The 26,057-nt window shown below is 45.3% G+C and overlaps 1 protein-coding gene across 2 annotated transcripts in view; it reads left to right on the forward strand.

The window, feature by feature from the left end:
* The window catches only part of AP3S1 (adaptor related protein complex 3 subunit sigma 1), a 223,113-nt gene that overhangs the window by 69,145 nt on the left and 127,911 nt on the right, over positions 1–26,057 (forward strand). For both annotated transcript variants that reach the window (XM_069625534.1, XM_069625535.1), the window contains exon 3: positions 2,517–2,628. In XM_069625534.1, coding sequence (XP_069481635.1) covers positions 2,517–2,628 — 112 coding nt within the window. The remainder of the gene's footprint in view (positions 1–2,516; positions 2,629–26,057) is intronic.

The following is a 26,057-nucleotide window of genomic DNA, read 5'->3' on the forward strand; positions in this document are numbered from 1 at the left end:
ACAATAAGTCAATTCCTCCTGTAATTCGGTGGCAAGGGCATCCCTCTCCAAGGAGAAATACTGTGTCTTGCCCTGCAAAATCACCCCACTACCCTGGTCTCCACCCAGGTGATCCTCCCGCAGTACACCACCCCCAGAATTGGGATCAGGAAGCGTTTGCCCTCTCCTGACCACCTGGAAGGAGACCTTAGGCAGGGTTTCAGTGGGGGATCTGCAGGATTCTCCGCAGACTCAAGTTGGCTAAGGATGATTTCCAGACTAAAGAGGACTTGGGGAAAGCTGTCATTGGCTGACCACGCTATAATGTTGACATTCTGTAATTTCTTGGCATGTGTCAGCAGCGTTGCTGACAGAACAAGAAATCTGAGAGTTTGGTGAAAAGGGAATGGAGTTTTTCTGGTCTCAAAAATGTGAACGATGCCAGTGATTATTGGTTTCTAACAGTACTGCTACCAGCACAGATGGGGACGGAAATAACTATTACTTTTGTATATAGGGCACTCGACAGAGCAAGTCAAATATTCATCTATAGAGGATGAACCACTTGCCTACATCTGGGCCATCAAACAATTGAAAATGTTCTCTGGAGTCCCAAGTTCAAGATTAAGATGCTTCATAATCCATTTGACCTTTTTTGCCCAAAAAAAGGACTGATGGAGCATCACAAAGGTTTGTGTGTTGGGTTATAGTAATACAGGTAGCCGATTTTTCAGGTGGAATGTGAATTGGAAATGAGGCAGCATGTAGGTGTGGAGGAGTCCTATGGAAATGATGATTGGCAGATTTAGTTACTGGAATATTGTTGGATGATGATCCAAGTGGAGAGTGGGAAGAAGCTTTGATGTTAGTATGAGTAATTCAAGAAACCCATGTAATGTGTAAAAACAAAGTGGATTGCTAATCCATATGAGCATGACTTGTACAATACATTCAAGAACAGTAGGTGTGGATGAGTTAGGATTGATTTATTCAATCTCTGACTGGAATTAAAGGGTGGCAGAATAAGATCTGAATGTGTGTCCTATGGAATTTCCATGACTATCATGGGATTGTGGCTATGGATGTAATTGAACCGGTCCGTGGATGGTTAACGAGCCAGACATATATTTAGTGGCTTCAGTAGATTTGTTTTCCAAATGACCTGAAATAGAAGTGATTTCTGAAATAACCTTGAAAGATATACCCTAAAAAAAGACTGACAATGGAGTGCAGGTAGTCTATAGAAAAACCAAACACTATCTCAAGGAGTACGACACATGCAGAGTCCACTCTGTGCCACCTACCAGCCAGCGAGCCCTGGGTGTTTGGAGAAATTCAATCCTACCTTCTAGATGTTCTACAAATTACCTTTCGTAAAGGAGAGACCCAGGAAGAAGAGTTGAGAGAAGGATCATTACTTGTAGGTTTGAATCACACTCCACTACTGGTGTGGTAACGAGTTGAGAGGGCGCTAAACTAACCACAGAGTGCCTGGCATAGCAGTACAGGTCAATGCATTGAAGTGCGATATCTTGCACAAGAGTGTGGAGATTAAAAACAAATGAAGAATTAAATTCTGCCAAAGTGAATGTGGGTGATTTAATTAAATATCCAAGTATTATGAAGAAGGGATGTTCAGCATACACTAAACCCAAAAGAGATTAAGTGCATTGTGTGTGCTATTTTGACCGAGCATGATCAAGTGCGTGATTGTGATCCTTAGGCAAACTGTAAGAGGAGGGAAAAGTGTTGTATCTGCATAATGAGAGGTGTGTAATGTCTTCACAAATGTGTATATCTGTGTTCTGTATTTTAAATATTACTACTTGGAATTTTTCTGGTGACTCTTTGGGACTGGCTGTTGGATTTGGTCTGCTGAAGCAATAGGACCTAGGAAGCTGGAATCCTTTGCAGTGACTCATCTGAATAGATTAATTTCCCTGTACTATATTAGACACTGAATCTTTATTTCAGTTGCTTTTTATTTCAGATGCTTTTTATACCTCTAGTAAAAACCTCAAGCTAATCGCCATGTCTAAAACGTCACTTGCCACCACAATTTTCCACATACAACACAGCATTTCTTACTTGCCAAGAGTCTGTTACTAGTAGCCAATAGCTAGTGCATAGTGCAAATTCTGAGGCATGTCATAACTGAGGCCTTGATTAACTCTGCTGTATTTTTGTTCTTTTGCCTTTTAATGCAAACATTACTTACCTGCTTCTGTAGAGGTAAAATCAAGATTGATATTGTCTGCCAGATGGGGAAAACATGTACTGAACATATTTATTTGCAATCCATTAACTATTGTGTAGTGGTTTCTGACTTGCAACTATTTGTAGGTTCGTTTTTGTCTCAATCGGGGACATTTTCTGTGACCGTGAAATAAAAATGTTACATCTGCAACTTTTTTGTTGTTAAATTAAGCTATTAATTGACACCTCCTATAATAACTTGTATCCTAAACTGTGGTATATGCAACCTATGGTGTATATATGACTGTGGTGTAATTTGCTTGGTTTTGTCTCCCATTTAGTTTGATAGGTGGATCCGACAACAAGCTGATATACAGACATTATGCTACGCTGTATTTTGTCTTCTGTGTTGATTCATCAGAAAGCGAACTTGGCATTTTGGACCTAATTCAAGTATGTAGCACCTATTGTGGTATTTTCATGACTTTCACTTCATGCCGGTTTATGTTTTAATCAGGATTTCTTTTTCAAATGGTTTGGTTTTCTGTTGAGATATGTAGCTATTTCTTATTATGGACGTCCCTTTGTTTGTGTCTTGATAACCTGTGAATGAATTCCACCTGCTGTCATAAGCCTAGCCATTTTTTCAAAATATCAGGCGCTCACATGAATGAATTCTGCAAAAGGTCAGATCTGCTAACCAACTCTGTGATTTAACAAGTGGTGTCTACCCAGGAGGGCATGTCTGCCCACAGAGCCTTACTGAATCATTGATATATTGTGTGTATTCCTGCTGTGCATACCAGCAACTGGTGGGCAACATGGTTACCCAACAGGAAAGGTATAGCAGATATAAGGGTGCAGAAGTATGGGTCTGGAACAGTGGCGTCATGCTTTTTGGCAAAAGACTTTTATTATAAAAATGAAGAAAAGGATCTTGCCCTATTTCTATGAGGGGTTTCCCTAACCCAACAAAAATGCTAAGAACTCTGCCAGGATGTCAGGATGTCTTGTAAAGTATATTGTCCACCATCCTGTATCCAAACCTATTTCCGTCCCTTGCACTAAACGAACTATGGAAAAACTGGGCATCTTCTTGATCCATAAAGAGGCTTCTCTCGTTCCGGATACAGAGTTTGTGGTGTGAAATCACGATTTACTCTTTAAATACAGTTCCAAGTATCAATTCCCAAAGGTTCACTATCCTGCCAGACTGTAGAACTCAGAATTCCAGAAAATGTCTTTCTCTTTCATATGGGCCCCAGATCCCTCTGGGTTGTTTCGGGATCTCCTTGAATTGTTTTGCAACTCCTTTCTCTTCTGTGTGGTCCCAGATCCCTTGTTACTCTTGCGGGGCTCTCTCCGACTTGCTTTGGGCCTCAGCCCCTTGACTATGTTTCTTTGCTCTTGTATGGGTCTCTGACCCTTGTGCTTTGCTTTTGTGAGCTTCACCCATCTTCATATGGGTCCCAGACCCTGGTGTTGCTTTCATGGGTTCTCTACTGCAACTTTACTCAATGTCCAATTGAACAGACCTGGTGTACTCTCCTGCCAGGCATCGCATAGGATATTGTATACAGTTTGTTTCAAGTACTCCCCTCTTGATTTTATCTGAGTCCCAGACCTTCTTATCTCAGCTGTGACTTTTGTAGTTCTTTCGAGACCCCCCACTAATTTACTTTGACTTTGCCTCTGTGGTTCACTCAAGTCCCAGAAAACTTCGTATTGGATTTCCAGAACACTTGGTTTACTCTCCTGCCAAGTGTCTACCGATACAGCATATGTCTGTGTCTTTAGATTTCTCTTGGGGTGCTTGACCTATACATCATCCTCCTTTAGTTCGTATTGGGTTCCCAACCCTTCTTAGGCTCCCCTCATTCAGTCCCCAGCCCCTCTCATGGACCTAGGCAGCATCAGTACCTCGTTTTTGGGTTACAGATATGTGGCATCCTGCTCGGAACTTCCGACCCTCCTCTCTCTGCTCCTGCTGCTGTCCACGTCCCTGCTTTGACTTCAGTGACTCAGGCAGCACGGCTTTCCTCCAGGAGGTGTCCCAAGTGTTCCTCACACTTGGTTTCCCTTTGGCCTCTTGTGGCCTGTACCCTTGGAGGCAGCGGCTTCTCTCCAGTCATTGCGGTCTACAGGTTCTTCCTGCGCCTCTGTCTGCGACATTCAAACTTTGCCCTCAGTCCTCGGGTGCAGGCTTGACCAATGGCCCAGCCCTTCTTCTAATTTGTACTTTGGGAGACCAATGGGCAGTCTCCAGCAACTAGACTGTGTAGGTTGGTTTCCATAGGTATTCTTCACTGATCCAGCCTTCCTCCGTGTCAAGGCACTGAACTCATAATCATCAGTGGCACTCTACTTCCTCTCAGTAGTCTGCTTGGACTTGGTTTCCTCAACTTTAAACAGAGGTTTGGGGAACCACAGGGTACTGCCTGTGGTGAAAGGAAGGAGGGGACAGAACTGGGGAGGGGAATACCACATTCTCCCACAGGGATTGGTACTGGTCCCATGGAGGGTTTCCCTTCCCATGATATCCACCCATTGAGTACCATCCCTCTGGGGACTAGCGTGTAGCAGCCTCACCATCGTGGCCTCATGGGGAATGCGCTTCTCCCATGGAAGGAGTGACAATACCTTGAGATTAGTCACACAGAGAAAATGTGGACATGGAGGACTGAAATTGGCCTCTGTAGTCTATCGTTTAACACTGATCTACTGGCTTAACAAAAAAATGAATTAAAGAGCATACATTTGCCTGTCAGCAATGTGTTTGAACTTTTAACCTCTCCTCGAGAGGCCGGTGGTATATATACTCCCCTGCACCTCCAGCACACTAGTGTGGCTGGCTGTTTGTAAAGTCTAACTTTGTTGCTGAAGTAATTAGTGTATGCTGGATTTGGTAAACTGTTTCTCTTTTTATCCTAGCAGTGGGGACTGGATTGATATTTACCTGTTGAGCAAGCTATTTAACAAGTAGCTGTGTACTCATTACTTAGATCCTTCTAGATCTGACTTTGTGAGCTTTACTGATCTCGCCCGCTTTACTGATTTACTGTGCCTTCAGCTGCATTATCAGCAACGGGCTCAACACTGCCTAGCTGCCTGTGAGTTCTGTAGTTCCTTTGAACTACCTTTCCCCGCAACACCGGCTCTCCTTAACACATCGGCTGCGTGTTCGCGCGTTCATAGAGGCCGGTTGTTGCCGGTTCTTGTCCGCTCTCGGTTGGTGAGGGATCACATTGGTAAGAGCTCCTACCGTGTCTTCTTCACTCCTTCATGTACATAACGGTGACTGGCATTATTGGAACCACTAGCATGGAACCTGACAGCCCTGCTCAGCATCTCAAATGCACAGCTGACCTGGTTATTGAAAACACCACTCCTACAGGATATAAATGTGAGCAGCATGACTGCGCAAGAGGTTTTGTTCGCCCATGCTGCACTATACTGTGAGGACAGCCTCAGAACTGATTTGTCTGATGGCACCAAGCTGGGGCGCTTTGCACTGCTTTACACCAGATCTCTGAGTAAACACTCAATAGAAATCTGTGATTTTATCCAGGATAGTGGCGTAGTGACACAGGTGCAGCAATACCTCCAGGATATAAAGTTCTTAGAGCTGATTGTATAGTTGGGGAAAGGGAGGTTCCCCTAATTTTTCATTTATCACTTAATATTCGACAGCTGAATGTTGAGATTATTTCTGACTGACATTTTGCAGCTAAAGTGGGCCATTGATCCCAACAATACCTGCAACATATTCTTAATATATCTTCCTCCTAATAACATGCCAGAGTTTTGTTCCCAATTCTGTGAGCGGCTCTCTTTGGATCTTAAAACAAGACTATCCTGCTAGGAGATTTAAATTTAGGATTTGATGATTTATCTGACCCACATGCTAGAGCTCTACAGACCTCTCTGCAAAGTGTGTGCTTCATACAGAACATTCTTAAGCCCACACATACTGCAGGTAGGACTCTGGACTGGATAGTTACGCATGGAATTCATGTGGGGAAGGTAGTCATTCCATGGTCAGACCATCTAATTGTACATTTTCAAGTTGCTCCATTAATGCATAGCCAGAAAATTAGAGCTACCCCTAAGAAAAGTGTTGTAATTTGCACAAGCTCACCCGAGCTGCCTTGCTTCCTTTTTTGAACCCATTCTTAACGCCCTTGACAGCTTTGTCATCTACTCAGCTGGTATCAGCCTATGATGAAACAATGATGATGGCAGTTAACACACTAGAGCCCCATTGAAGCAAAGACGTTAAATCGCAGCCCTCGAAACCATGGTATACCCCAGAAATTCAGACATGTAAGTGCAAGTTAAAACTTGCACTAAAGAGCTGGAAGAGGTCCTCATCTTTGGTGGACAAAGCTACTCTATAGCAGCAAAGATCTACAAATCTGCAATTCAGGAGACAAAGAAATCCTCCTATAAACAAAGAATTAAGGATGCAGAATCAAGCTCAAAAGAGCTGTTCAAAAGTCTCGTTGAGCTGGAAGAACCGTACCCAGTCAGCTCGCCAGTGATAAAAGACACTATCTGGTGCAGTGATATCCAGAGTTCCATGAGGCAAAACATTGCTAAAATCAAGGAAGGATAGGAGTAGTGTCACTAAGGATCTATATACCCCAGCCAGACGTGAGCAATCAATCGCATCTCGTCCTCTCTTTAGAGTCTGTGAAACATCTGAATCTGATAAGCGTGAACTACTGGTGTTAAACCTACCATCTGTAAGGGTGACAGCTGTCCTGCTCCCATTGTTAAATAATTTGCGGCTTTCTTGACACATCATCACCAAATTTGTTAATCTGTCATTTAGGGAAAATGCTGTCCCTAGTTCTATTAAACAGGCTTTTGTTTCGCCTCTTCTAAAAAAAAAAATTAAAAACTCACTGGATCCCAACATACTTGCCAACTATCGCCCAATTACAAATTCACCCTTCCTTTTGAAAATTCTGGATAAATTGGAGTATCAGTCAATTCAAAAGTTCTTAGAAACACAACATTCTTGGCTCATCAGGTTTTAGCAGTAGTCCCAGCACAGAAACCACTCTTCTGGATCTGAAAACATTCATTCTTCAGCAATCGGACAAAGGTAAAGCATGTAAAGCATCTCTTCTGATGCCATTGGATCTTACTGAGGCTTTTGACCTTGTTGATCATACCATCCTAGCTACCAGGCTTCAAGACACTGCCTACTTCTCTACTGAGGCGTCTAGCTGGGTCTTGTCCTTTCTCTCTAATCAAATGGCGCAAGGTTTTCATGAAGATTGTATGGCAGAAGGCTATGTTTTGAAATGTGGGGTGCTCCTATGTGTCCCCAACGCTTTTTAATATCTTCACTCTTCCTCTCTTCAACTTCTTGGATACGCAAACTATGTGGATGACACTCGGGGCCTGATTCACAGAATGGCTTCATAATGGCGCAATCCCATAGGAAAATGCTTTGTGAATCAGGTGCTGAGTCTCTTTTTCCCTCTCTCCAATAACTATGATCTTACAGACCATTAATGACACCTACAATCATCGAATTCATCAATGGATGACTCTTGGTACTCAACAATGGAAAAACAGATTATGCTTGTAGGCACAGCCTCCAAGCTGCACAGAATGGATCCTTCCTATGCCACTTTTCAAATTGCTTCGTGCCGTTTTACAGTGCTTATGAAAGTTAAGACACTGTGTATGGTATTGGATGCAGAGCTCACAAATAAGCATATGTCAGCAGTCTTGTGTATCGTGCCTCTTATTATGTTATGTTACTGGTGCAGGTAAGACCATTCCTTGATGCAGCAGATAGTGCCACACTAGCTCGTGCGATTATCGGCTCTTGCTTGGACTAGTGTGTCAGTCTCCTTCAGGGTATTGAAAAGACTGAGCTCAATCGACTGCAGGTAGTCCAAAATAATGAAGTCAGGTCAGTCACTGGTCTTCGCAGAACGGAACATGTGTCTGCGGTAAGAAGGTCACTCCACTGGCTGCCCGTACAGAAGCGGATCCTTATTAGGACAGTATGCATTATGCATGCATGTCTTTATGGGAAAAGCCTGGCATGTTTGACCAAAAGGTTAAGGTGGGTGCCTGTCGAGCGGACGCTAAAAACCAATAACACAGGACTGTGGGAAATACCTGCCGCTAAGCTATCCCATGTACAAAATAGCTGCTCATCAGTGACGGCACCTCAGCTGTGGAACGCCCTTCCCCCTGATCTAAGACTATGCAGGACAATGTCAGTTTTTAAGTGTAGACTCGAGGCCCTTTAAATAAACTCAGTAATCTCCCTGATTCTCTGGCCTGGTTAATTCTCTGTTTTATGGTGTATGTCCTTCCTTTGCGCTTCTCTGCCCACGGGCATTGTTCCAGCGTGTTACAAATAAATTAAATACTAAAAATTAAATGATAGGCAGAACTAAAGATACTGCAAGTAATATTCTGCCAAAGGATTATCTAAAGCTTGCAGAGAAATTAATTTATAACTGAAGCCAATTGTACTTGTAGCTGCTGAACCTGGTCTTCTGCTCATTGGCTAGTCATGTGAAATTGACATCTTCTCGTTTGGTGATGAGGCAGCCCGAGTTCTGTAACTCTGAAATGATCCCTTTCAAAATATTGAAATCTCCCTGCATGCCTTGCTCTGCCCACTTCCCTCCATCCGCATGCCCCCCCATGACTTCCTGGGGATTGAGGCATGTGGGAACTGCAGTGAAACGGGGTGGACATTTTGTTTGAGGTTGGCCCTATTGGATTAAAGGATATGGCGTGAAAATACATCACTCCCATCATAGGATCTAAATCGGGAGTGAAACATTAGCACATTTATCCGCCACGCCCTTCCCCCCACGCACAGAGACCATTTCAAAGATGTGGTTCCTCTACAGGTCACCCAGGAGCTCCAGTGAGCAACCTAAAAGGATGGGTCTCTGCACAGTGAAGGGAGAAAAAAAAAGCAAATGGAATAATTGAAATAATGATCTTTCCCATCAACAGATGTGTTCTTTTAGGCAAAAGCTGATTTTGTTTGTGCAGCCAGAATTTGGTACCAGTTATAGACCGAGAATGCAGTTGTTCTGAGCATCTCAAGATGTGAAATAATACCCTTTTAAGCATCAGTGGTTCAATATCTGAAACAATGATTAATATACAATCCTTTTTAAACTTCTATCTAGTGTTCCTTCAGACGCCTATGCCAACGTTGGATGTGCAGCACCATTACTACCAAAAAAGTGCTTAACGCAGCACCTTCGTGGAAATGCACACATAACAAACCCAAACTATAACCGTAAATTAAAGCCGTAGTATGGAATAGTGTTTTACAAACCCTTCCATATTTTGAATGTGTGTAATTTTTACTGACAGTTTGTGTGGCAGTGGCAACTGTACTGTGCACAGCTTCTTGGATATGCCACACATGTGTCTACAGTGTATTCATTTTTTCTATTTGGCACCCATGCTGCAGGGAAGTTCTCCTCTACTGTTGGAAACATGGCATCCATAGTATTATACTTTTAAATGTATATGGTTTTATACCAATTTATTTTGAAACATGCTGTAAAATGCAACACAATGGCTTTTTTTAAAAAAAAACAACAAAGAAAAACACTGGTCGAGTCCCCCTTCAAACCCTTGAGTGAATTGTCTCGGTCCATTCGTTTGGTTGCTCTGTTTGGGAAACATTCTCACAACACTACTTTAAAAATCAAATCACCCAGCCATCGCTGTGTATTATGATTTTAATTTTCCTAGACCCAGTAGTGTTTGAATTCAAACCTTCCCCCTGCCTGAGTAACAACTACCTTCATTCGAATTGTAGTTATCAACAGTTAAAGTCCCCTTTGACAGGGTTGAAGACGCTTCTCAAAGGAGGGAGTGAAATCCTTTCCGTCAGTGGTCCCTGAGGACTACAGGGATAACAGCTGGAAAAACCTGGAAGCTTCTCTGTAGTAAGGGGCCATTTGACCAGGACAGCTAGATACCAGTGGGGGTGACGATGTTCCTTTAGGTTACTTTGTATACTTCCCTGCAGCACTCTTTAAAGCCTGGAGGTTTCCCTCTGGCAATGCTGCTGTTCAGCATTTCATCAAGAAGCTTTTGAGGCAGTTTGGAGCCCCTTTAGACTCTGAGCCGTGCGATTCTTCATGCACCTGGTCACCTTTTGTGGCCAGCCCCCTGCTGCTCCGGTTAGACTGGCCCAGAGAACATGTAGAGATATCCGAATTCAAAACCTTTCCTGCTATTCGAGCCTTTTTGAGCCACATGGCACATCTATACCTACACCAAATCTTCTTGTGCTTCAGGGAAGCCCAAGAAGACCGGCTCAACTTTGTGAAGCCATCTGAAGAGACCAAGGTTGTAAATTTTGTGGTCCGTGCCTTTTCCCGGGCATTTCTAGATACCCTTACTCCTAGGGCATTAACTTGGGCTCGAAATACGAGTTCGGATACTGTTTACTATGTTTCAGATGACTTTTTTAAAGTAAAAATGTGGGTTCTTTTAATTTTTAACCATTTTTCCATTTTTCCCCCTTCTGAAGTATAAACCCCAAGTGTTTCAGTGTTTGTCCGTCTGTTATGGTGGGTTTGATAAAGGATGGAAAATCCCCACTTGTGAAGTTTTAACTGCTTGGGATGGCTACTGGGTGGCACCGTGGCATGGATAGGTTCTTAGTTGAAGTATATATGTATATAGCATCCCAAGGCAACCACAGGCACCAGACATTCAGACGCTATACACAAGGGGGTCTTAGAAGAAAACTGTTGTATGCTACATAGTGTATATATAGTTCTAGCTTGCATTATTTGTGGGTTATAGGTGTTTTCTTTTAGTGTCCGTTTTTGTGTAAAATCTCTATTTTGTTGTTTACTGTAATATTGTTGTTTTGGAGGCTTTCGGCTGACTCGCAAAGCTGTCCCTTGCCATATTCAACCATTAAGGATATGTATTATTCACTTCTTGTATGTTTTGCCTTTATGGATGAAACACAACTGAGGCGAGTTGTCAAAGGGCATGGAACATAGAAGCCTTTTATGTATTTCCCTTCTACTATTTCTCGCCAAAATCTGAATTATTGATCTCTCCATGGATCTGATCATTTGTAAACAATTCACATAGCAAATTAGCAGCGCTTTGTCTGGCGTTAAATGGGTAGACGGAAACCTCTCTATGAAGCAGGCTGAACTTTGCAGCAAAGAAGGTAATGTTGTCTTCAGAGTTCTGATTGTGACGTGGGTTTAATAGATTACGGTGGCAGCAGCTCTTTGGTGCTTCACCCATGTTGCTCGTTTGTTAGGTGTAGATATAAAATGTGACACTAGTGTCCAGTGTGACATGCGCATTTATTTCAAATAAGATTTATTTTCTGCGACCATAGCAACTACAGGTCTTTAAAATTCTTAAATTCCACTAGACCTGCAGGGCGAGTTCCTTAGTTTACATACTCGACCTAAGAGACATGCACTTGCCCCAACGTGAATGGTGATCAAATATTTACCACTGCTTTTTGTAAAATGGTGCATGTCGCCATATGCACACTTCCTATTTGGTGCAATGCTTTCAAGCTAGCACAGTGAAACTTGGATTTGCCATTTACTGCAAAAAAAACGTGTTTGCAGTAAATAAAAAATATTCTAACGTTCCCATACTCGCCAGCAAGATAGAATATTGTGCAAATAGTACTCGCCCGTCATAAAAACTACTCGCCAATGCTAGTGGGCTAGTAGATTTTGCAAACCCTGAACTGCATCGAAAACACATGAGCAAGCAATGCATTGTTGAAGGTGGCTACGATCAGATTCTGACTCGCTTAAAGTATAGCATCATAGGCTATGAAGGTTGGTCACTTTTTGGAAGCACCGATTTACGACAGAATGGGTTGACCTCTCCTACCCCCACAGTCGAGCAGTTTTTCCTGCAGCAAAGTGGATGTCAATTTGTTAGCCTGAGTGCCCAGAATAGGGTGTAATTCTACAATGGTAGGTTGTTTTATTCAAGTTTGTCTTCTGGGGTTCATACTGTGATTTAGCAGAATATTTATATTTAGACAAGATAATCAAGTGGAAGGCTTGATCTTGTGGCATTATACATCTACAGTTTCATTAAAACACGCACTCCCCTTTAGCAAGACATGCAAAGCTAGTGGTTTGCATTGATCTCGGTCAATTGCCACCTTTTGTCTGACCAAAAGAAGAATCCACTCTGTGATCTTCCTGATTGACCATGTAGTAGCCTCATTCAGCCCCAAGCGTCCCACTAAAGGAGAAGGTGGTACCTGCTCTTCAATTCACTAACTTAAAGTTTGAAACAACTTAACCCATAATGGATGTGGAGTGGGGAGGTGAGCGGGGTGGGCAAGATCATGCTAGGTGCATAATGTCTGGCCCTGGGTCACCACCTCTCGTACATCTGTGTTTTGGTGTAGTATTTTATAAAAATGGTGAAGTGTATCATACACTTTATGAATATTGTATTGTAGTTGTCATATAGCACCTTTTATCATTATTATAGTCTCAATGCGCTGGTGGTGGGAATTTCCTCAGGGACCGAGGTCCAGTGTGTTGGAGGTCATAGAGTAAGATTAGGATGCGTGTGGGCTTTTTGTCAAATAAGGCTTAGCAGGGCTGGTCAGTCTCCGGTAGAGAGCAACTCATGAGGTTGGGCATGTGGATGGGTGCTGAGAGGAGTTGGGAGATGGCGTGAGTGCTAGAGATTCGCTATATGTTCAGCGGGCCCGACTTTGTCATAGGTCTTTGCTGCATACTGATGTCAGAGGTGTTGAGGTGTAGTCTGGTGTAAGTAGGTGGAAAACAATGTGATCAGCGTGATCAAATTTGTCATAGTCGCTGCTGTATTCTGATGTGTGCAGGTAGCCATGCTGCGGCCAGTGTCCACTGGAGTGGTGCCTTATACTTACCTAGCAGATTTGGTGATGATTTATTATATGTGTGCCCGATCAGGTAGTGGCTTCCTCTGTCTTTACTTGCTGCTGTGATAAAAGTGTTTGCAACAGTCTATGCTTCAACAAATTGCAACTAGAGGAGCATGGGCTATACTTGCAGGCTCTTCTAGGTGGATTGCAAGGCGACCTACCCAGATATTGGGCACGTATTGAACCTTCCCAATTGTTACCTTTACCATGGGCGGACCACCCTATAGTACATCCATGCGTGATACCCGCCCATTCCAGTGCGATTCAAGGCTAGTTCTTGATTGCCTTCCCAGAGTAATGCACGAGAATTCCCGCCTCCCCCCACAACCCTCCTGGCCTTCTGGCCCGAGACATGGCCATGGCACAATTCCTGCCATGACAATTCCCTGCAATGCATTCCAATCTATCGGAGTGTGATGGTGGTGTTATCACAATCACCATCAGGTAGATATACTTAATATTAGCAGATTTATGGTAGTAGTTCTTTGAAACCTCCATCATCTGCTAACAAATATAGTGCTCCTCCCCTCGGCCAGCTTCCTACCACCCTTTGGCAAACAGAATCGAAGTACTTGGTGTGGACAGTGTAGCACCATCTAGAGTTAATATACCTGCAGACTCTCTGGGCCTGAACGATCATGTTTAATGAGTTTAGTGGAGGGTATTGCACAGGAAACTAGAGTCTTTTTTTTTTTAACTCCTCCAGGGTAATAAATCTGCTTCTTGTAAAGATATTTCTAAAACAAGTCAAGTTAAGCTGCTTTTAGAGCTTCAGAACCCTCCCAAGAAACCAAGCTGTTCGTCAATGAAAGCGGAAGGGAGAATGGTCTCTTTGGTCCCGCTCCTTTTGCCAGTCTAAATCAGTCCTGCACTTTGCCAGGTTAGCCTCACCCCACCCTTTCAGACCCTATCCAGTAGTCTAGCCTCCATAGCCGGCAGCACATCTAGTGTCTACTCTACTCTGACCGGGGAGCGTGCTTGCGAACCAATGAGATGCAGATTGTGCCTGGACAGTGTGGCGGACCAACGGAGCATGTGTGGCAGAAATGTTTCAGGGATGGTTGTTTCAGGATGGGAAATGGGATAACTCATAAAGGTATTAGAGGATGTATCAAAAAATGGAACGTATGTTTTGTTTTCTAAACAGTCTTATCAAAACATGTGAGTAAGGAATAAACTATATAGCATGTGGGGTAGCCTGTTTGATAGGGATACTTATCTTCCTCTGCAACTCTGCGTTTGTTCCTTTCATTTGGCCTGGGATACGTTCAAAAACCTGGTATTTTTCAGGATTGGTTTGGGGATAAACATATGTATGTATTAGGGTTTTCTCTATACATGTAAATTAGGTTCCTCTTTTAGAACCATCCAAGCAAAAGCTGTAAGGGAGGGATTAACTGTAGTGTATCTGGGACATACTATCTAGTATGCGATCTGGCCTCCCACTAGATCTCCGATCCAAGTATAATCTCGGGGATATACCACCATGCATGCTTCTCAAAAAATTACATGTTTTTATTGTGATTTTGTAATAATAAAAACACACAGAAAATGGCAGATGTAAAAACCTGTACAAAGTAGTTCTGGAGCATTTCATCGCAATCAATACAAATGACCGCCTTCATATAGTGTTTACTTCCAGGGAAAAGATAATGCCATGAAGATAAACAATGGCTTTGCAACTAGGTGCCCACTCCATGAAGACTCTTCTACCGCATGCCTCTGCCAATTACAGTTCACTCCCCTCCCACCAATCGATAGCGATGGCTTTTCCATTGTGCCCATATGTTTGTAAATGTATTCAGATATCCTCTAATGTTATGGGACCATGTGGTGTACAATAATACTCTGTCCTTTCCTTATCGCCAGAATGACATCCTACGTGGGTGTCCATACCAGAGTGCACAGCACCATCGTATTGGCGTGAACAAAGGCAGTATTTAGATGGCCTTTAAGATTAGTTTACTTCAAGGTCATCCTATATCCAGTCCAGGTTTAGACTCTGCTCTGTGTCTAATGTTGCCATGTCCGCTTTACACCTCTTGCAGTGATCATCTCTGAAACACCCGATCTTAAAGTGTTTGTCTCTTGTAAAAATAGACCAGGTAAATGTTTTTCTCTTGAATAAGGTACACCTTAGACCTGTTTACTGCTTCCCTTGGGGATTGCAAGCTGTCTATCAACTCACCATCAGATGGCTCGCCTATATCCCAAGGCCCATTGCTGCCTCAGTCTTTGCAATTGGTTCGCCACTAAGGGTGTCCAGGCTGCATATTCAGCTTAATCGTGGAGCTTTTAGGTAGACCTGCATACCACCCAAAATGCCCCTCCCCGTACTTGTCATACCTGCAAATAGTTGAAGAAATATCCCCTCTGTAATTCAAAGTCTTCCCTCAAGGCTTAGAATGTTTTTCATGTTGTTAACTTTGTCTCCTGATGCCTGTCGTTTGGTTTCTTAAATACTATTAGTCTAGTTGCTTCCTCCGTGCCCTGTTATTCCACATCAGAGCCTCTGTAAGCAAGTGTTTTTCTTTGAAGTCAATGGCCATCATGCATCTTCCACTGCCCGACTGACTCGTGGAGTATTTTTTTTTTATTCATGACCCTGTGGAGAACATTGTAAAAATCATTCCTTACTCAGAACCTTCAATTCCAGTTCCACCACTCTGTAGAGTTTCATTTTGGAATCTTCATTTGTTCGCTACTGCCAAAAAGGAGGTCTATTAGTACAGTTGAAGGCAAAGGAGCTTAAACCCACCTAGTTTCTGATTGCACTTTCAATGTTTGGAAAATCCACCTAGCCCAATAAAATTATGAACAATATTTTGAAGGGATTAGTTCCTCCGACGTATTTCACATCTGACAGGTAATCACCACAGCTGTGCTGGTTCAGAAAATTTTCTGCGTCGATGATGATGCGCCCCTTCGAGGACCTTCTCCGACAGCGGACGTCACCCGATGTTATATGTAGGACGCACGACGCCGTAGCCTCTGTTCTGTTTTTTCCTCGAACGTGTTCGCTTCTGAGATCTCGGCACGCCTTGGTTCTACTGATTCTATCGGTTTATTCGAACTGGGTTTGTGAAATTATCATGTCTTTTACCCGGCGGTCAGGATTCAAGAAGTGTCGGGACTGCGTTTCCAAGATGTCACTTAGGGACCCGCATGACAAATTTTCTCTGGTGCCTCAGCGAGGACCACGCAACCGATGACTGTGATGAATGCCAGTCTTTGGCGTCAAAGGCCTTACAGGAGCAAAAGAAGAAGCTGTCGGTAGGTAGTGTTTCCACGCCCGAAAGTCAAAATCTGCTGGGCTTTCGACCTATGATTCGAGGGGCGACTCTCCGCATCGTCAGCATAAGTCCAGGGGGTCTCGGTCCCGGAGTGCTTCCCGCCATTCCTCTGCCTCCTCGAGGCATTAGCAGAAGCGCTGTCACTGGTCGCCTTCCCCGTCCTCATCTGAGGACTCTGCCAGACAGTGGGTTGCTTGTCCCAAAAAGCATTCCTCTCCTGCGGAATGGGATGCATTTCATATGGAGATGATGGCGATTTTTCAATCGCAGGGCTCTGTTCCGTCCGCGACTTGGAAAAAAGCTGGCAAGGAACGCGCTAGGGCCACCGTTCGTACGCCTTCGGGCTCGGGCGGTCAGCGCGATCACCAGGAACCTTCGAGGTCCCGGTCGGACAAGGTGGATCACTCTAGCCATGCCCGCTCCAGGTCCCGGTCCTCGACGCCCTCGAGACCGGTCGAGCCTGTGACATCTTCTAAGAAGACGTCAACACCATCGGCACCATGTCCGTCGAGGGACTCTCGAGGCTCCACCTCTGAGGAAGTCATGGGCGCTGAGGCTGTCGAAGGGCACGCTCGGGGCACCGCCCTCGAGGTCTGTGTAGAAGCCATCGGCGCCACACTCGACGCCAATTTTGTCGACTCCCTCAACGCCTTTTTTGGAGGCTTTGCCGGAGGTACCCCGTGCATCGGTGGAAACTCTGAGGAAGGCTCTGAAGTAGTCAGTAAGGCCTGTATTTGAGCCTTTTTCTGTGCCCTCATCCAGGGATTTGTTCCAGCCTCTGGATTACATCTCTGAGGTGGATGAAGGGTCTGAGGAAGGTTTGGTGCCTGATGAGGTTCCTGATGACTTGTTATCTGGTCACAGCCAGTTGGAAGACCTGCGTCAGTCTTTGCACGATGCCAGTGGTCTTGATACCTCCCTGGAAATGAGTTTGGCAGGCCTGAGCCTGGTACACATGCTGAGTCTTCGTACAGGCGACTCATGTCGAGGGTGACTGAGTACTTGGGGTGGTCTGCGCCACCAGTGGATTTTCTGCAGGATGACCTGACAGATATCCTTGACCAAAGTCCACTCACTGACCCGGTGCTGCCATTTCATATGGCTTTACAGAGAAGGGTGGCGGCGGCTTGGACTGCTCCGGAGAGTCGCCCGGCAGTGAGCAAGTGGTTGCTGAAAAAATACCGTCCAGCCAGTAGCGACCCCTGCTACTTGACGACGCATCCCACTCCGGAGAGTTTGGTGGTGCAGGCGGCTACGGCCCCGGCAAAGCAGGCGTCGTACCCTACCATCCCTCCTGATAGGGACGCCAAACGTTTGATGGCTGAAAGAAAGTGTTTTCTTCAGGGGGTATGGCTTTACAGGCAGCCAACAAAAGCTAGAGACCAAGTAAAAATACCATGTCACACAGTCACTCTCAATGGGGCCCAACCTAAGCAGATAATTATTCAAAGTTCAAAACGGTTGGATCCGGTATCAAAGGTAATATGCTTGTTCAAAATTAAGTGTCTGTTGGTTGTTTGTATCAAAGTGATAATTTATCCAAAGAAATTCAAAACAAAGCTGTCACTAATTTATTCTTAGTGAGGAAGCAGTTGCCACAACTCATACGTAGTACAGACTTAGTATGCCAATGCATTTCGGAAATCATTTCCTTCAGGGCAAGTCTAGTGAATTCCAGGTAAGTAACATAATGCATCAATGTCAACATGATACATGAATCAAACAAACGAAACAAAACACACATTATTGTGAAAATAAAAATGAAAACATACCAATCAGTTGTGATTCCAAGGGTGACAAGTCAAAGAAAAAATAAATTAAAGACATGATGAGTGGATTGTCATGTAAATAACTAAACAGAAAAATGTTTAAAACTAGCTTTACCTTAATGGTGTGGCAAAGAAGAGAACGTTCGTAGTTCATACCCAAAATAAGATAAGCCAACAAAATGTCGTGGGTACAGCGGCTGTAGTGTGAAACACGCTTGTGTTTGCAAAAGGTGGATCGTATCTTATGATGGGTAAAAAATCCAGTTAAGTATCATGGTATAACAAGAACGGATGCCAGAAAAAGGATAACCGAAGTGTGTTCTGATCAGATCTCATACCTTACAGCACACAGAGCGTTAGTCCTCCTGCGTGCAGCTGTAGGGCAGTGTCTCAGACTGCCGTGTTAGGCCGTTGCCGGGACAACGGCTCTTTTATACTACACGTGACCACCTCGCGCCCTAGAGATGCCGGTGGTCACGAACCCAGGTGTATTGCAGGTGATAGCCTGCACGGATATCAAAAATAAGTATTTATGGGGCATACCTGCACAATGTCCACAATTACAGCCCGATGGGAACCGGAGCTGAACAGGAAAAAAAGTATATACAGAGTAGTATCTCTCCATTGCATAATAATTAAATGAAAACAAAAACATGAAACTAATTCAAACCACTCAATTTAAACACTACACATCGGAGGTTAATGCACTTGATAATCTACATATGGAGTTAAACAGACATTGGAATGATAACACATATAATGAGACTACTTAGGATCAATAAATAACGCAGGTTCAACCTTGTCGCGGAAGGTGTCGCCCTCAGGCGGCACCTTGGGTCCCAGACAGGAGTCCGGGATTTGCGGCAAGGTTGCTGTTAGGTGACATAAAAACAGAAGTGGTACGAAATTTAGGAAACATGTGGTCAAATTACAATAAAAGCAAAGCAGTGAGAAAAGCAAGCACCACACATGAAGTGCGCCAGGACATCAAGATGGGCATATATGCTCTCGAATTTCAGTGAGTTTCGGACATAACGGTGGTAGTTGATTTCCTCATTCAGACCATTCGGGATCAGACTACAGAGTTTGTCAATCCAAAATGTCTCCCTGCGATTGAGGCGTAGGCCTAAATCCTCGTGAGGGTTGTTCCTGGTCAAAACCTCCAGGACACAAAACTTAATTTGTGAAAGGTTATTGTTATTTTCGGCCCAATGTCGGGCCACAGCTGAATTCGGGTTAGAATTACGGATGCAGGAACGGTGTTCGTTCCACCATATTTTGGCTGCTCTGGTTGACTGGCCCACGTAGTATTTCCCACATGGGCATTTGATGCCATATGATGTTAATGCTGTCGCAAGTTCCAAATGTCTTAAGAAGAATCTTCTTGCCTGTTCGTGGATGAAAAATAACATTCCCTTTAACCACGAAGTTGCAATTAATGCAGTGTAAACAGGGGAATGTACCAGTGCGTTGTGTGATCAATTTTTTAGAAGGTGGTTTTGTGTGTACAAGTTCATCCCTGAGGTTCCTGCTTCTCTGAAAGGCAAACACCGGTAGCTCATTGAATAAGTTCTGTACTCTCGTGTCGTTTTTAAAAATACCCCAATGTTTTTTAATTGTCGTCTTGATTTTGTTGCTTTGGATGGAGAATTTTGACACATATACAGTGATTTGAGCTCCCTAACTGTTTTTTTCGGAGCAGATAAGAGAGTTTCATGGTTAAGTATGTTGACTCTTTGAACTGCCGAATCCAATTCTTCTTGGTGGTAGCCTCGTTTGAGGAATTTTCTTTCATTTCAAGTTGTTGTGAGATGCAGTCTTCAGGGTCACTAACGATCTTCTTGACTCAAAGAAGTTGGCTAAATGGAAGGTTCCTCAATAGGCTCGGTTGATGGAAGCTCAGACGGTGCAACAGGTTGTTGCGATCGGTGGGCTTCCGAAAAAGGGTAGTGCTGTAGCCAGTGTCCTTCTTCGTTATCTGTACATCGAGAAAGGTGATCTTGTCGCGTGATGACTCCCTGGTAAATTGAACACGTGGATCAATGTTATTTAGGTACTCAAACAAAAAAATCATCAAATGCTGTCTCCGTGCCTGTCCAAACGCCAAAAATGTCATCTATATATTGGGTCCACAGATGAATATCATCTTCCATTCTTGCTTACTCAATATATGATCCAACTCAAATTTATAAATAAAACAATTGGCGTATGTGGGCGCCATGGTGGCGCCCATTGAAGTACCAGAGATTTGCAAGAAAAACTGGTTGCAAAATTGGAAATAAGAGTTCTCAGCAATTAATTGTAGCAGTCGGAATAAATTCTTTTTGTGCTCGAACATCTGGTGATTGGAGTAACAACCATTCAACTGCTTCGATCCCGAGGTCGTGTGGTATGGAGGTATATAGACTCTTGACATCTATAGTGAACATCAGCTGGTTTTGTTGGAAAGTGGTAGAGTTAAGTTTCTGAAGAAATTGAGTTGTCTCGGGTATAGGTTGAAGTTTTCTGTATGAGTGGTTGAACAATTAATTGCTGAGAACTCTTATTTCCAATATTGCAACCAGTAGTTCTTGCAAATCTCTGGTACTTCAATGGGCGCACCATGGCGCCCACATAGGCCAATTGTTTTATGGCCCGGCTTCTCACCATGTCCTTTGATGGTGAACATCTTTTTGGCAGGAAGGCTGACGAGAGCCTTGAGGGATTGCAGACCTCCAAAGCTGCAGCAAAGTCGTTGAGTGCCGCAGTTCGCCAACCTCTGCCTTTTCGTCCTAGGGGACAGCAATGGAGGGGAAGTTCCTTTTGATACTACTCTTCCTTTGGTAGATCGCGGGGAGCTGCAAGTCAAAGGGGCCAACGTAGGAGTACCAGAGGTGGAAAACAGGGTACTCAAGGTGCCAAAGCCTCTTTGCCCTCAGGCACTGCCGCAGCCGATTCAGCTCAGTCATGAGGCCATATCCCATGGTTCGCCGGTTGGGGGAAGGCTGGCGCAGCATCTTGTAGAATGGCGTGCCATTACTTCAGATGTGTGGGTTCTGGAGATCCTAGCCCACGGCTACTGTCTTCCTCCGGCAGAGGCCTCAAGACAATCCACCAGGGATTCTCTCTTTGAAGTGTCCGGATCCGCTCCTTGCGCAGGAAATCAAATCCCTGCTGGAGAAAAGCGCCATAGAACTGGTTCCTGTAGAGGAGAGGAACAAGGGATGGTATTCCCCATATTTTTTGATCCCGGAAAAAAGACTGGGGATTGAGACCCATAATGGACTTGCATGGTTTGAACAAGCTCCTCAGGAAGGACAAGTTCAAGATGGTTACTCTCTCTGAAGTCCTCCAGGCCCTTCAACTTCAGGACTGGTTGGTGCCTCTCGACTTCAAGGACGCTTACTTTCATGTGCCGATTCATCCCAATCACAAGAAGTACCTGATGTTTGCGGTTGGCAACTCACACTTTCAGTTTCGGGTCCTGCCGTTCGGAGTCACCTCCGCCCGATGGTCTTCACCAAGCTCATGGTGGTGGTGGCAGCGTATCTCAGGAAAGGGGGGATTCACGTCTACCCCTACCTGGACGATTGGTTGATCAGGGTGCGCTCTCCCGAGCAAGTCCTGGATCATCTGGCAGTCACCTGCCACTCCCTTCACAGGCTGGGCTTCTCTCTCAACTTAACGAAGTCCCACTTGACGCCTACCCAGCAGCTCCAGTACATCAGAGCAGTGCTCGACACATCCCTGGGGCTGTGTTTTCCTCCCCAGGTGAGGGCTCATCACATTCTGCAGATGGTGAACAGGTTTTAACATGCCCAGTCTCCGGGCGTTCGAGTTCTTGAGGTTGCTCAGCCTCATGGCATCCTGCATTCTCCTGGTGCCAGAGGCCAGGCTGCAGATGAGATCTCTGCAGTTGGCTCTCAAGATGCAGTGGTCACAGTCCTCCGGCCGGATGTCGGATCCCGTTTAGGTGCCACCCTCGGTCGCCCAGAATCTTCTGTGGTGGGCTGTCGAAGGCAATCTGATGAAGGGGGCTCCATTTTGGCTACCCTGGCCGGAGGGACGCATCCCTCACGGGATGGGGAGCTCATGCCAACGAGTTGACAGTCGACGGTTGTTGGTCTCCGTCGGAGTCCAGACTCCATATCAATCTGTTGGAGCAGTGGGCCGTCAGGCTAGCCCTGAAGGCTTTTCTGCCGTTTATGCGGGGGAAGACTGTCCTGATTCTAACGGACAATACAGTGGTCATGCACTACCTCAACAAAAAGGGTGGGGGGCAGGATCTCTCCCTCTGTGCAGAGAAGCGATGCAGCTCTGGTTCTGGGCCATCCAGCAGGAAGTTTCAATCTCTGCAGTTCATCCGGCCGGAGACGAAAATGCGGCGGCAGACGCTCTGAGCAGGCAGAACATGGTCTCTAACGAGTGGGAGCTGGCTCAGGAGATTCTCCTGGAGATCTTCGCCCTTTGGGGGACCCCACAAATGGATCTGTTCACCTCCAGTGTCAACCGGAAGTGCAAAAGATTCTGCTTGTGGGAATTTCCTCCAAGAGGAGCCTTAGGGGATGCGTTCGTAGTGGAGTGGTCCTTCCCACTGCTGTACCCGTCATTCCGCAAGTGCTACGGAGGTTCGGTTCCCGAATGATCCTCATTGCTCCGGCATGGGCCAGGAGAACGTGGTACCTGGACCTTCTCGACATGACCATCTGCCCTCCACGCCGGCTTCCCTACCGAGACGATCTGCTCTCACGGGAGGAGGGTTGGGTTCTCCATCCAGAGGTCAAGTCCCTCAACCTTCATGCTTGGCTTCTGAAAGGTTGAGGTATAAGGATTGGGATCTCCCTGAAGACGTGATGGAGGTGTTGCTTTCAGCCAGAAGGCCGGCAACAAAGTCCCTGTACCGTTGCCGTTGGAGAAAGTTCTGCGACTGGTGTAGGGTTAAGAATGTGGATCCTTTTTCATGTGCCATTCCTGTGGTGTCTTTTTTGCTTTCATTAGCCCACAAGGGCCTGCAAGTGGGTATCATTAAGGGTTATCTGGCGCGCTGTCCATATTTAAGCGCTCGTTTGAAGAGTGTTCTTATTTTAAAATTCCTTTGATTTCTCAGTTTCTAAAAGGGCTCACTAATGTGTTCCCACCGTCACCTTTCCAGGTGCCCGGTTGGGATTTGACCCTGGTTCTAAAATTCCTCATGGGAGCTTCGTTTGAGCCTTTACATTCTTGCCCTTTGAGACTGTTGACCTTGAAAACTGTATTTTTAGTTGCGGTTCCTTCCGCTCGCAGAGTGAGTGAGTTGCAGGCACTTTCCGTTAAGCCACCCTTCACTGTGTTCCATAAGGACAGGGTTGTCCTTAGGGTTCGTCCTTCTTTTCTTCCGAAAGTTGTGTCGGAATTTCATTTAAGCCAGGTCATTCTTCCGGCCTTCTATCCTCCTCCGCATCCTGGTAAGGAAGAGGAGAGGCTCCATAGGTTGGATCCTAGGAGAGCTTTAAGTTTCTACATCTCACGCATGTCCCGAGTCCGAGTGGATGAACAACTCTTTGTAGGATACGCTGGAAGGCGTTTGAGACAAGCTGTTACTAAACAGACTTCGTCTAGATGGATTATCTTGACAATTTCTGAATGTTGCCGCTTGGCTGGTAAGGACTCTCCGGTAGGCTTGCGGGCCCATTCGACTAGAGGTGTGGCTGCCTCTACTGCCCTGCAGAGGGGTGTTCCCATTCGTAACATTTGTGAAGCAACCACATGGGCTTCTGTCCATACTTTTGTTAAACACTACTCCTTGGATTCTATCCATGGGCAAGATTTGGCCTTTGGCAAGGCGGTCCTCTATTCTGCAATTTAATTGGGCATTCTAAAATTCAAAATTCTTTTCCCACCTCCTAACCCAAGTCGCACTTTTTCATGATTGGCTGAGGTGGTTGTCCGGGCTGGACAACACCCCTGCTGTGTGATTGATAGCCAGGCTGTGTGAATGGGGGATTCTCACATAAAAGGCAGGTCTCTTGGGCTGGAAGTCAGAGAGTCGCCACTGGAACTACAAGGAACCCAAAGAGAAGCGTAGGAGAGGTCGACTGCTGCAACTATCCCGTACCAGTGAAACCCTGCTGCAGTCCTGAGCTATATACCCTTCAACGACTTTGAGGAGATCCATTCTGGAGTCTTCTTCCCTTGAGCCTGGTGGGGATAACCAGCTCATCTTCTTCAGCCAGAGGTCGCCTTCGTTGTCAAAATCGCTGCACACTGCTGTAGTGGTCCGGATAGCCACCTGAAGAGCCTCTCCTGTTTTTAAGGAGCCCACCTTTTATTCATCGTCGCTGCTGCCGGCCTCATCCCTGTGTGGTGTAGACCCCCTTCATCGTCCTTCGTGCCGAAGCCAGGAATCATGTGTCTACAGGATACTACCAGGAATAACTGCTGTGGCACCAGCTTCTTCTTTGAAAAGGTACTGTGTCCTGCTTGAGGAATTTTGGGTGAAATCCCTATTTCTCGCTTATAAGGCTTGCCCTTCTTTTGTTTGCTTCTGAACATTTGACAATAGCTAAAGTACTCTTGGCAACTTTGAATCCCAAACTATCCGACGTGTGATCCTCGACACAGGAACCCGGTTCCAATTGACACTGGCTCCGGCCTCTTGACTCTTGTATTTCTGTCTGAGTGTTCTTCGATTCTGTCTGCCTATCTAACAAATTGCCTATGATTTTTGCCCCCAACTCTCTCTCGGTTTCTCAGGTGCTAAGTGTGTTTTTGCTCCGGTAGCATTTCTTGCCGCGGATACATGTTTATTTAGTAGACCGAACTGTCAAAAAGTGATCGCAATCGTATTCACGGTAACGTGTATTGTTTCTTAACACCGGTTCTCTCAAACACAGGGTACTTACCTTGATTTATACCGTACAAGGTGAATTGGTCAGGGGTAGTGTATTTAACGTGTGGTTTTAAATTTTAATATAAGTGTTGTGTTAAAGTGTTTAAAAATAAATGTACTTATATTTTTTACCTGAAACCTTGAGTCAGTGTTTGCTTGAGCCACAGTAATTCTGTCCCTTTGTGTAATCTCTGCTACTGCTCATATACTCTTGAGATGAGCCTGGCTGCTCCGCTACTGCTACCACTCTAACATAGTAGTACAGGCTTGTACCAAAGGTAAAACTTGTATTGCCATCTGTGGTTTTAATTGGGTGCAGTGGTCCCTAAGGGCACTGCACAGGATTCTGCCTAGCACCAGTGAAGGCAGGCCAGGAGTTCCAAGAGGGAAGCAGGATCCCTCCCCTAAAAATATCCCAGGGAACAGAGGGAGATACCGGACTCGGAGGACCCATCCAGCAGCTCCAGAACCACTATCCAGCCAGCACACAGCGTGCCTTGCTAGGTTCCGACAGCAAGCTTCCTAGATGGGAAGTGCCGGAGAGTCTCTGGACAAAGGACAAGGCTGTTGCCTCCAAACACTCTCCTGAGCTTTGGGTCGTCCGCCTTGAAAAGACATGAGCCCTGCCAAGAAGCTAGGAGTGCCACACAAGCATCAACCAGCGTCCATCTTTTAAGGATATTTTCGAGACAGTCGAGTCCTCGAACCGCATCCGGCTGCACCGCTGACTGTGATGACGCCACAGTCGCAAGAGCCGTCCGAGCCGCCTCGACCAGCATTCCAGATCTGCCATCCAGCACAGAGGCAACGATTCTTGGCCCCGAGCCGCAGCGCCGGACAGTCTGCAGACGTCCGTCCAGCCTCACTTGCTGAACTACCTGGTACCCGCAGCTGTCTCCTGCCACTAACTTGTCTTGAGGGCTGCGAAGCGCCCTGGAACTGCCTTGACGATGTCAAGCATCAAGGACTTCTTCAGCACCAGGTACATTGTGGTTCTGCCCCCCTGGTCCTTCTCCGAAGGCCCCTAGAGACAGTTA

Source organism: Ambystoma mexicanum, chromosome 6p (genome assembly GCF_040938575.1).
Source record: "Ambystoma mexicanum isolate Mex_15411 chromosome 6p, UKY_AmexF1_1, whole genome shotgun sequence".
In the NCBI taxonomy this organism is placed as follows: domain Eukaryota; kingdom Metazoa; phylum Chordata; class Amphibia; order Caudata; family Ambystomatidae; genus Ambystoma; species Ambystoma mexicanum.